Source organism: Mirounga angustirostris, unplaced genomic scaffold (assembly GCF_029215605.1).
Source record: "Mirounga angustirostris isolate CCGP_5_RB_7025 unplaced genomic scaffold, mMirAng1.0.hap1 SCAF_9, whole genome shotgun sequence".
In the NCBI taxonomy this organism is placed as follows: Eukaryota; Metazoa; Chordata; class Mammalia; order Carnivora; family Phocidae; genus Mirounga; species Mirounga angustirostris.
In genome coordinates, this window is record NW_026991717.1 from 47044096 (window position 1) to 47056302 (window position 12207).

The 12207-nt window shown below is 45.3% G+C and overlaps 2 protein-coding genes across 6 annotated transcripts in view; one reads left to right on the forward strand and one right to left on the reverse strand.

Moving 5' to 3' along the window:
- The window catches only part of LOC135361573 (uncharacterized), a 134600-nt gene extending 123098 nt beyond the window's left edge, over nucleotides 1-11502 (forward strand). For 2 of the 4 annotated variants that reach the window (XM_064570413.1, XM_064570414.1), the window contains one exon: nucleotides 4206-11502. In XM_064570413.1, coding sequence (XP_064426483.1) covers nucleotides 4206-4217 — 12 coding nt within the window. In that variant the 3' untranslated portion in view covers nucleotides 4218-11502. The remainder of the gene's footprint in view (nucleotides 1-4205) is intronic. The other 2 variants (XR_010405009.1, XR_010405008.1) reach the window with 2 other exon arrangements.
- Nucleotides 1-12207, reverse strand: part of AQP9 (aquaporin 9) — a 95151-nt gene that overhangs the window by 15925 nt on the left and 67019 nt on the right. For both annotated transcript variants that reach the window (XM_054513521.2, XM_054513520.2), the window contains exon 2: nucleotides 877-1003. In XM_054513521.2, coding sequence (XP_054369496.1) covers nucleotides 877-919 — 43 coding nt within the window. In that variant the 5' untranslated portion in view covers nucleotides 920-1003. The remainder of the gene's footprint in view (nucleotides 1-876; nucleotides 1004-12207) is intronic.

A 12207-nucleotide genomic window follows, 5' to 3' on the forward strand; every position in this document is an offset into this window, starting at 1 on the left:
CGGGCTTCCCTTTCTTCCCTCAGGCTCAGCAGGCTTGCCTTAGTGTTCTGACCGGGCTGCTGAAAGATTCTGAGCACCTTTGAGAACTGCATCATTTCCACAGACCTCTCCTGAGTTCCCAGACTGCATTAAGTAGCATCATTTCATTTTGCTTCTCAGAACTTTGTGAATGGGTTCTAATCAGCCCCCCACTCGGGGCAGAATTCGACCAAGAGCACTGCTCGATGAGACCTGCACTTCCACGAAAGCACCAGCCATTTTGCAAGTGGCCTAGACTTTTCTGATTGTTGTGGGTAAAGGTCCAGGGACTTGTCTCTGTTGGAGTGATCTTCACTGGGCTCTGCACAGGGTCTCTGGGAATGACTTCCAAGCATGGGGTAGAAATAGGCGAAAGATCATACTGATGGATGAAGAACAGGATGCAGTGGTTCGATTTAAGAATCAGCCAGGTCAGGGGTGCCTGGGTGGCTCAGTGGGTTAAGTGTCTGCTTTGGGCTCAGCTCATGATCTCAGGGTCCTGGGATCGAGCCCCTCATTGGGCTCCCTGCTCAGCAAGGAGTCTGCTTTCCCCTTTCCCTCTGCTCCTCACTCCATTCATGCTCACTCAAATAAATAAATAAAATCTTAAAAAAAAAAAAGAATCAGCCAGTTATGAATCCTAACCCTCATCTCTTGTCTCTTGCTAAATGTTGCTTTTGCACAAGTCACTTACTGTTTGTTGGCCATTTTGATTTTAACATCTATAAAAACAGAATTAAATACATATTCTTGCAGGGTTGTTGGGATCCAAATAAACTGGGGTATGTGAAGCCCCCAACACTGTTCTAGCACATTGGAATGGCTGAATGAACAGCTACTATTATTTCTATTACTTACCAGAGACACCCCCAGTCACATAAATGGCCATTACAACTGCCATGGCAAATCCAACATTGATAGTGACAATTCCTCCAAAGAGACCTCGACTGAGGACAGCTTGGGCGACAGAGCCACATCCAAGGACCTGGAATGAGAGGAAGCTCAGTAACTAAGTGGAGAAGGCCACTGTCGAAGACAATGGAAAGTCGCAGGAATAAGAAATATGTTTAAAGCGGGGCGCCTGGGTGGCTCAGTTGGTTAAGCAACTGCCTTCGGCTCGGGTCATGATCCTGGAGTCCCGGGATCGAGTCCCGTATCAGGCTCCCTGCTCAGCGAGGAGCCTGCTTCTCCCTCTGACCCTCCCCCCTCTCAGGTACTCTCTCTCATTCTCGCTCTCTCAAATAAATAAATAAATCTTTAAAAAAAAAAAAAGAAATATGTTTAAAGCAAATGCACGGATTGGGCTGCCTCCGACTTCATGCAAATCAAATTATAAGGATCCAGCCAAGCCCAGATAGCAAAATGGCTTACAGATGAGTTTTGCTGGATGCCGGCACTGTTATTCTTTCCCCACTTGTCAATCGGGTAGTTTTACACACTGATCCAGGGTTCTGGCTCTTAGTTTAAATCAAACTTTTTATTTTGAGGCAGTGGTAGATTCCCTTGAGGTTGTAAGAAATAACACAGAAAGATCCCATGTATTTTTTACCCGCTGGTTCCTTTTAATCAATCAGAAGATCTAGCAGCCTCAAGGAAATAATATCCTGGGGCAGAGTAGGGGTCGGCCGCTCCCTTTAAACAGAGCCTGTGTGGGCTCAGTCACTTCCCTGCACTCCTGTGGTTCTCCTTCCTGGCCCCTGGAGGGGAGCGGGCAAGCTCTGCTCTAGAAGTTCCCAGCGCAAGCCGTTTCGGGCTCACAATCAGATGCACATCCGACACGTGGAAGGGCCACGGGTTCCACATACAAGGCCATGGGAAAGAGGGCCTGATGTGCAAGCAAAGAGAGGCAAACTGGGAGGGGGAGAGACTTGGCAATCAAGCCCTCCTCATCCCCGTGTCTTTTGTCCCTGTGGAGGCTGTCCTTCCCGAGGGAGCAGAGACTGCCAAACTCACTGCTGCTTGTACTCCCTCTGGCACCAAGCACGGAGCCGTGCTCACAGGAAGCACTGTGCAAACAGGTGTATAGTGAAGAAGTGCGATCGTGAGTCTTCCACAGTCTTCAGCTGTAGAGGGTACTGTGGAGAATGGGAGCAGTATTCAGAAATGGTTGGGATGAATATCTCATGGTACATCCCTTCAGCAGAGTGCTCTGCTGCTATATCATAGAATGAGGGAGGTCTGTGTGTCCCAGAGGGAAAGAGCCCCCATAGGTATTCTTAATTTTTAAGAAAAGATGCAGAGCAGTGTTAAGGCACACTGCCAACTGTATTCAAAACACGCTATATGTATTTCTTTTTATATGCATGAGCCGTCTTTATGAACCTAAAAGAGTAGGAGATGGGGTTGGACTCTGGTGGGGGCGAGGGGCAGCTAGATGGCCAGGGCTGGAAGAAAACTTTTCATTGCTTATCTTTTTTTTTCTTTTTAACCATGTGTTTTAGTCTCTTTGTACCACTATAAAATACCACAGACTGGGTGGCTTATACACAATGGATATTTATTTCTCATAGTTCTGGAGGCTGGAGGTCCAAGATCAGGATGCCGGCGTGGTTGGGTGAGGGTGCTCTTCCGGGTTGCAGACTTCTCTGTTGCATCCTCACAGAGCAGAAGGGGCAAGCGAGCTCTCTTGAAAGTCTTCTAAAAGGGTGCTAATCCCATTCATGAGGGCTCCACCCTCATGACCTAGTCACCTCGCAAAGGCCCACCTCTAATGCCATCACTGTGGGCATTAGGTTTTTAGCAAATGAATTTTGGGGCAGGGCGGGGGGCGACACAAACATTTTGACTGTAGCACCATGTAGTTCCTAATGTTTAGAAAATGGGTCCTATATACTCATTGAACAACCAGTCAAAAGCATTTAATCCTGGCCATGAAGGAAACATTTGGTGAGGGACTGAGTGTTATTGGGAAAGACAGAATAGTCACGTGCAAGTCTGGTAGGAAAGTAACAAGACAATAAATGGCCATCAGCCATCCTCATGCTGTGGTTTAAAGAGTGAGTGTGGTCCTGGAGGAGTGAGTTCTGGAACATGGGATCATTAAATCATAGCTCTTTGTGTGTTGAATTGGCCAAACTTTTTCCAGAATACACAGCCCAGCTTGGGTTTCATAATGAAAGAGCAACCGATTTCAGGAAGGGCTCAACATCAGGCAATGAATATTGTTTAAGGGCATATAAGGAAAGGTTTCAGAAGCAAATATACGTAAGGAAAAAGAGATTAAGAAGGTGGATGCTTCTTATCAGGAAGATAATAACCAGCCACTGTGTGTCTCTCCACGAAAGGATGAAAAGGGAAATCTGAGTCTGAAGTATGAGAGGTTACATGTGAACAATTTCCTGACAGCGATGAATTAATTCTAAATAGCTTCCCCCGGGTGCCTCTGTGAGATCTTTCACAGAAATATAATTTATGAACAATAATTTAATACATATAGAATGATTTTAGATTATTCCTCCCTGAAAGCAGAGAAATTATCTTGATCTTTCAACAGCTTCTGTAATCCCCAGTTCTAAGACGTATTGCCTCATCTTAGTTCCACTTGCTAGACAGTAGGGTTAAGTAGGTGGGCTTGACATCTTGAGGGGAGCCCTTGGGCTACACACAACACACATGCACAGGCTGGGCCCCAGACCCCACAGGGAATCTTAACTAAAGGGGTAGTAGTAACATGTTCCCTTTTCCCTATTCAAAAATACCACCTGGGTCCATTTCATGGCCTATCAATTCCACTTAGACAGGACCTAATTTTTTTTCTAGAATCCCTATCTATTTTAGTAACTATCTGAATGAATACCACCACCACACTGGTGTCTTTCTTTTTAATTTCAAGCCAATTAAGCGAACCATGCACAACTTCTACGCTAACTGGCATTTTGACTGCATCTTCTGAAAAGAGGAATGAAATCTTACTGACAGCTGACATGACCTGATCTAGACAACTGGGGGTAAGAGGAGACACATCCAGACACGGGCCAGTCCTGACGTATTACTGCTTCCTACTATGTAAGCGTCTTCCCTCTTTTGAGGTCTGATGCACGTGCGCCTGTGCTAGTCTAGAGGGGGCAGAAAAGCTTTAAATGGCCCCGGCGGGTTCGGGGAGGCCTCCCCGCTGTCAAATTTCACAATGATTAACACTCTCTTCTTCCACCCTACATGCTGAAATTGTTTTTTTATTCTTTCCTCAGGAGGATGACTAATGCAGTGCTCTACAGGAAAGGAAGGAGGAGAAATGAACAGTGTGGGGACTCCAGTGACCCTCATTTGAAATTGCCACTCGGAAGATTTCAGCCCAGATTCACATCATTGCTTTTTAATTTTAAAATATATTTATTATAGCCAGAAAGGCAGTGAGGTGATGATGATACCACCTTCTGGTATCATCCCTTGCCTGCCTCTTCCCACCTGCATCCAAGCACCAGGGAGGCAGAGCTTGGATATCCTGAAGTACCACGGCCAGATCGCTGTGTAATTGTCACCCACTCTGGTTTTCTTCTTTGTGCCCAGTGTAATTCTTCCCCTTCCAAAATGAGAGAACTGTCCTTCATGGTATTACTGAGAGAATTTCCAACATGATTCCCTGCCCTAACCTTTAAACAAACTGCCCAACCTTTCCCCTTCTTACGTACAGAAAGAGCCTATTATCATATCCAGCTTGTCTCAATTTTCTGGTCCCACTATCTGGAAAGCTGTTGTGGGCCCATCACCCATTCATACTCTCGCCACACCTAACCTGTGTTCTCTGAAATTCAACTGTACCGTCCGTACTATACAATTGGTGCTTAGTTGTTTTCCAAGTGCCGGATCTTGGTCTCCTTATCTAGAAAACAATCTCTAAGATTCCTTTCCAGACCAACAGCAAACAATATGCTGGCCTACTTTGTTTCATTCTGTTTCCTTAGGTGTTGTGTTTCCCAAGTCCACCACCCCCTCCTCCTGTGCCGGCCATCTACACACCTCCAAGTTCTCTTCCACCTTTTTGTCAGGATCTGGCATCTGCTCAATTTAGCTTCCTTCTCCAGGGGAGTTAGAAAACTCACAGAACCATGTAGGGGAGGGAGGTTATTACCAATCATGGATCTAGTTCTCACTGTGCCCTTCACTGTGCCCCCAAAGCTCCTCATTCATCTCTCATTCATATTCGCCCAATAGCTTCACCAAACTTTCTCTTCTCTCATCAGCCCAACCCACCAACCCCCTTTCTGCAAATAAGACCACCTTCTACTTGACTCAGCACCTGTAAGTTGCCTTGAAGATTGGTGGCAATTTAGAATATCGCACAAACATTGTGTCCCAGTTACCCAGCACTACATAACTACCCCCCAAACTTAGTGGCTTAAAATGATAACATTTATTTTGCTTGCGAATCTGGAATTTGGGCAAGGCTGGGCAGAGCATCTCATCTCAGCTCCATTTGGTATCAAGTGTGATGGTTCAAAGTTGGAGGATTAGAATGATCTGAAGGCTAACACGTTCATGTGTTTAGTGGTTGATATTGGCTGTCAGCTGATGCCTTGGCTGGAGTGTTGGCCAAAGCACCTACAAATGGCCTCTCCATGTGGCCTGGCTTCTTCACAGCCCCGTGGATGGGTTCCAAGGGTGAGCACCATGGAGTCTCCAGAGCCTGTGGTCTCAAACCCAGCACAATGCTCTCTCCTCAGCCTCAACACTACACTGGTCCTGAACTCAATGGCAAACATACTTGGTCTGATAGATATAGGCATTTTCCCTACAACATCCTAAATAGGTGTTCATCTGGTCTGTGTTGGATTACCGTGAGACATAGGGAGCTCATTACCACATCGGGCAGCTTGTTCTTTATATTTTTTATTGTTCCAGTGGCTAGGGAGTCTTTCCTTACATGAAGTTGGAATCCTCTCTCCTGTAATTTCTGTCTGTTAGGCCCATTCTCGGGGACATAAAGCATAAGCCTCTTCCACATGCCAGGCCTTCCAATAAACGGGGGGAGTGTGAGGTCCTCTCTGAGTTCTCTTTCCTGGATGCCTGTCCCTTCATCTTTGATTCCTGGTGAGTTTCACCCGGTCAAGCTCTGGGTTGTCAGCATCCCTCTTAAAACACAGAACCCAGAAATGGACACAATCCTCCCATATTCGTGCATCACATTACGACGGGGTAAGTCATCCTGTACCTTCTGCTCATTGCTTCTATTGCCATCTAGTGGGGTACTCAGGCACAGGATGTACTTTAACTGTGTACGTATCTATGCCCGGTTTTCCCAATTTTATAAGGTACTCAAGATTCTGTATGAAACGTCTTTGTCTCTGTAACAGCATCTAGTGTATTGGAGGGAACTAAATAACGAGATTCGAGGTGCTCTTTCCAGGTATGACAGCCGGTGTCTGTGTAAATGACACTTCTCAGTATCAGCTTGATCACCTATTAAAGGATAATAATGATACCAGCCAGGCTTGTTTTGTAGGGTAGTTTAGTAAAGGTTCAAATGGGAAACAATAATGAAAGCACTATTTAAAGAACAAAGGGCAATGGCAAGTGCAGGATATTGTTGCTTTTAGTATAAACTCAAAAGGAAACCCCCACTTTAGGGTGAATATGTTAAGACAAAGGGACTCATGAACTTAACTGCTGACTCACTGACTGGCAATAAAAACAGGGAGAAAACCACATCTGTGACAGATACTAGAAATAGTTGCTGTTTCATTCCTAGTCATAGGATCAAAATTTGCAGAAGAGGGGAAGTGGGAAGCTGACAAGAGCTTCAGGTTGTTTTGCCTACTCGTGATTCCTCTCCAAAGCTAGGTCCTTTCATAGTTGGTGAGGTTTTAACACTTTTGGTGGGAAAGCCACACTAGAAAAGAGGAGAGGGCAAATACTGTTGCTCTTCTCAGGTGCCATGCATGGTAGGAACGGGAGAAAGAATTTCCGTGGAAAAGCAAGAAGGACATTTGAAAGGCAGAATTCCTCCGAAAGACTGACTGGTGACTAGTCATTCTCAATCACCCAGGGCAAACATTCTGGAATCATTTGGTATTCCTTCCTCTTCTCTCCCTTTACCACCCATAGCTAGCCATTCCCAAATATTTGGAGGCTTTTCTGCAGCCCCCAACCAGCATCCCCACCCCCAGGGTCTCCCCACTCAGTGACCATGCCAGAGGGAGCACGACTCATCACACTGCTCCCCCAACCATTACTCGGGAAATGGCAGCACAAGCCCCTCCCCCTGGTACTCAGAGCTCTCCAGGGTCTTGCCTCGTGACCCCATCCACTTTATGCCCAGTATTCTCCAGCATAAATCTGCATCAGCCACCCTGGCATCCCAGTCACTTTGAGTCCTTTGAGCTCATGACACTCGTTCCCACCCTGCACACCAGCTCATGCTCTCTACCTTCTAGCAGAATGTCCCTTCTCTGTCTGTCCCTTTCTGCAACCAAACTCAATGTATTCTTGACACTGACCTAAAATCCTACCTTTTCTGTGGGGCTTTCCTTTGACAACTTAAGCCCTCAGAGACCTCTTCTGCTTCTTCTGCTATGTCTTTACAACAGTATTTCGTTACATAACACCTTGCCTCGGATCACCCTACCAAGACTGTAATGTCCACTGCGGCAGCTCATGCTTCTTTATATTCCATCCTCAAACAATATCTGATGGAATATATTAAAATATCTAAACATAGGGGCACCTGGGTGGCTCAGTCGTTAAGCGTCTGCCTTCGGCTCAGGTCATGATCCCAGGGTCCTGGGATCAAGCCCTGCATCGGGCTCCCTGCTCAGCGGGGAGCCTGCTTCTCCCTCTCCCACTCCCCCTGCTTGTGTTCCCTCTCTCGCTGTGTCTCTCTCTGTCAAATAAATAAAAAATAAAATCTTAAAATATCTAAACATAAGCAGGGGGGAAAAAACCCTGTGTAAATTTCTTTTCAATAGAAACAGGGGATAGGATGTGAGAAATGGGAGCTGTAATTTTTAAGAAATCTCAGCTGGGCTGCTGGGAAGTTCCCAGTTGAGCCATGACCGCTATGACAAGCTGATTACTGGACACAATATAAAACCTAAAGAGGTAAAGTGATTATCACAAACAAATGCTGGGATGGGGAGAATCATAAGCCCACAGATTTTATTTCATTTGACCATTCTCAAATCTCTTGGGTATCTGTTACTTCCTTTAAAGTGCAAACTAAGATGTTCTTAACACGGTACACAGTGTATAATAGACACTGAACACGTATCTCTTTAGTCAGTATGTAAAAACTGAGCCCTTTGGGAAAGCAGTAGTTAATAAAGGCCAAAGATTCTTTAGAAAATGTTTGCAAATGCATGCAACGTGAGACCAGGGATCACCAGGGGACCTTGTGATTATTGCAAGGGGTCTGTGATTCTCTGTGCTCATCAGACATTGTCCAAAGAAGGAAAGGATAACATGTCTTGTATAGTACATGCCTTCTGTAGTTCAGTGTTGTCAGAATTAATGGATACTGAAAGAACAGTTGAAAGGGCTTCTTGGCCAGTACTGTCATGGACTTCAGAGCTAAGGCTGCATGAAATGTTTAGTGTCTGTACTCATCTGTTTAGGGCAGTATGGGTAAAAAATACAAACACCGGGGACACTCTCTGTGCCCGCTCCCAGGCGAAGTGCTTTACCTGTATCACTTCATCCTACCAATGTCCACTCACCCTGGGAGAAGAGGACAGGATCACTATCTCCACTTTATGGATGAGCAAATGGAGGCTGAGAGAGGCCAAGCAAGTTCTCCAGGGTTATGTAATAAAAACAAAGGAGACAGAACCTGGATTTGATCCCAGGTCTGTCTTATTCGGAGGCCTGCGCTTTTAACCATTACACACTGGATGGAGTGAGAGGTCATCCAAGACAACCAACACCCCCAAGAATTCATGGCAATATTCAGGGAGACCAGTGAGGTCCCACGGAATGTGGGGTTGGGACACCAGTTTTCCCAATCTGCACGCTACAAGTGAAGGGCTGTCCGGGAGTGTTGAAGGACTTGGAGACCCAACAGCTGTCTCTTACCCATCTACCCTACCCGCACTGTAAACCAGATGCATTGGGCTGCGGAGAAAGGACTGAGGATGAAGCTCATTTGGGAATCTTCCTGTAATTCTGGGATTTTGCGCCAAGACAAGTGCATTTTCTGGTGACAACACATGTGGTCACTCTGGTTCAGAAAAATACCCAACACTTGTGCTTTTTCACCAAAGCTTCCAATGACCTAGGGAAACATCCTCTTCAGCCCCATTTGCCTCCTTTCTCAGAGGTCAGTGAGACGGGGGTGATGAAGCACAGCTTTTCGGTTTACGCAAGATCGATTTCACTGAGTAATATTTGCTTGCCTTCTAGCTCCCCCTGCACAGACAGCTTCCACTAGATAACTGAACTCTCACCAGGAGAATACTAGACCAGAAAGCCCATCAGACCCTTTCCTCTTGTTCTTTTTGGCTCGCTCCTTTTCTCAGAGTGTCTCCCAACTCTGTGGTCAGCAGCAGCCGGCACACTCATGCCCCTAATGCTGACCAAACCTGCCTGGCCCTGGAAGCGAATAGGCTGAGATAATCATGGGGCGGGCCTCTTCGGCACAGATGAACCACACTCACGAATCAAACAGACTTCTGGCGGCACTAGCCAATGTTTGGGGACTTCTAGCACTCATATCTGTTCTCAACACCAGGACCCGAGAAGCCAAGCATTTCCCCCACTCCCGCTTGTCCCTTTAACCAGAGCCAAAGAAGTAACTCAAGTGGCCACTGAGAATAAAATGCCCCAGTGGCTTCCAAGGTCACTTGGCTAGTATTTATTTCTCTTCTCCTGAAAACTTTTCTAGAAAGTTAGTATGCTTTAATCCGGTAGTGCCAGTCTGCGGCATGGTTGCTGGGGGTCACGTGGGCAGCAGCAATGGGACCCAAGAATGTGAGTCATGTATGGCTGTTGACCTTGTACGTTGCTGCCGGTCTTCTTAGAAGTAGGTAAGCAGTGTATTTTAAATGAAAAATATCCTTCAGTAGAAAATTTGTCATTCAATGTAAATGCTCACCAGACAGAAGTCAGCATTAAAAGAGTATATCTGGGGCAACATTTGTATTTTAAATAAACTGATTTGTTTTGGGTTTAAATAAACTGATTTGTTTACACACACACACACACACACATTACAAATACTCTCTTTTAGTCCACATAATAACTTGAGGGGGAGGAAAACTCTGCTGTTTTCATCCAAAGAAACCTTGGGATAAGTAATTTGCTGGAGGACATACAGCTAGTGAAAAGATCTTTTGGAAACTAAAATTAACATTTGGGTCCAAAGATTCTGCTTTTTCACTTAAACTAAACTGCCCTCAACTGTGCAGGAGCCAAATAAGTAGTTTGTCCAGATTTGTGCTTTATGAGTCTGTCTTTCAAAAAGCAAAATTGGAGGAAACTAAGATCCTCAATTCTACAAGTAGCCCTCATTGGAATTTGGCATTCATCCAGCCATTCCTTCCACTCTTCATTTATTCCTCCATATATAGGTACATTAAAAAATTCTCAGTGCCATGCATGATGCCCAATAGTAGCAGGGATGCAAAAAAAATCAGACCCAAGTCCTCTGAGAGCTCACAGACTGGTAGGAAAAGTATGGATGAAGGGTGGTACTGTTATTTAATATTGTAGGCTTGTTATTAAAAAAATGCCTTAAGCATTTATGCCTAGGGAAAGTGTACATGAAGATGTGATTTTGTAATTTTGCCTTATTAACTAGATGATGGTTATTTTGACATTTAAGTCTCCCCAAATTCTTGAATCATCTGACATAATACTATTAAATCTGAGGTATATTAATATATGCACATGACAGATTGGCCTCATGAGAAACTTGATTAAAATTACATGATATCAGGGCGCCTGGGTGGCTCAGCCAGTTAAGTGTCTGCCTTCGGCTCAGGTCATGATCCCAGGGTGCTGGGATCGAGTCCCGTGTCGGGCTCCCTGCTCCGCGGGGAGTCTGCTTCTCCCTCTCCCTCTCCTTCTGTGTGTGCTCTCTCTCTCTAGCTCTCACTCTCTCTCAAATAAATAAATAAAATCTTTAAAAAAAAATTACATGAGATCAAGATTTCTCTTCTGATACTGCCTGAAATAAAAATGGTTTTCACATGGGGCAACTGGGTGGCTCAGTCTGTTAAGCGTTTGCCTTTGGCTCAGGTGGTGATCCCAGGGTCCTGGGATTGAGCTCTCTGTTGGGCTCCCTGTTCGGCGGGAAGTCTGTCTCTCCCTCTGCCCCTCTCCCTGTTCCTGCTCTCTCTCTCTCAAATAAATAAATAAAATCTTTTAAAAAAATGGTTTTCACACTATTGCCTCAATCAGTTTTGCCAGGTGTTAGGACAGGAAAAGAAAAGGACAACAATCTCGCATGCAGGAATTAGATTTCCCATAGCCAGGCCTCTTATAAACAGATGATATTGAACAGAAGGCTAAGACCCTCATGGTCTCTCCATTTTCCCTATTCTGGTGAGCATATTTTGTCTGTGTAGAATGCGGTTAAGGACACCTTAGAGCAGAGTCACAAACTGGTGGTCCATGGCTGAAGACAGCTTATGAGTGGGATGGATTGACTCAGAGATATGTTTGTTTGGCCTACACGGTGCTTTTTTTTTATCATTATTATTTTAGAAAATGTTGCCAGTATTTAAAAAGAGAAACATTGCATAGAACTTTTGATTTCTGACCATTTTTGAAAAACTTGAAAATCTGATAAAAACCCACCCAATTCCTACCTGGCCACAGTGGAGAGAGCCTGGGTGGCAGATGCATCCTAAGACAGGACATACACTGTCCACTTCACTCATATACATGACCTGCCTCATCTCAATAAGCTTTGGGGCTACTGACTCCCATCTGAAGTCCTGGGAAGAGAAAGCCATTTAGCTTTTGGTGCCAGGGACTTGTTGGCCCCACCGATGGTGTGGTGATAACATCTCTGGGATGAGAGGTAGCCCAGCCTCTCAGTTCCTGGAAGGAGAATCTGTGGAGACCTTCAAATAAAGGACTGACCACGGGCATGACTTCATCTAAGGTGGCAGTGATAGGGAGACCAAAAACCCAGTCCCCTTTCTTGAGGCGGGAGTCACTTTGGGGCTTTGCCAGAGGTTCCCCTCCTCCTATAAACATCTTGCTTTTTGTAATGGGAGAGGAAGGAGAACAAATGCCAATCTGCCAGCATATTCT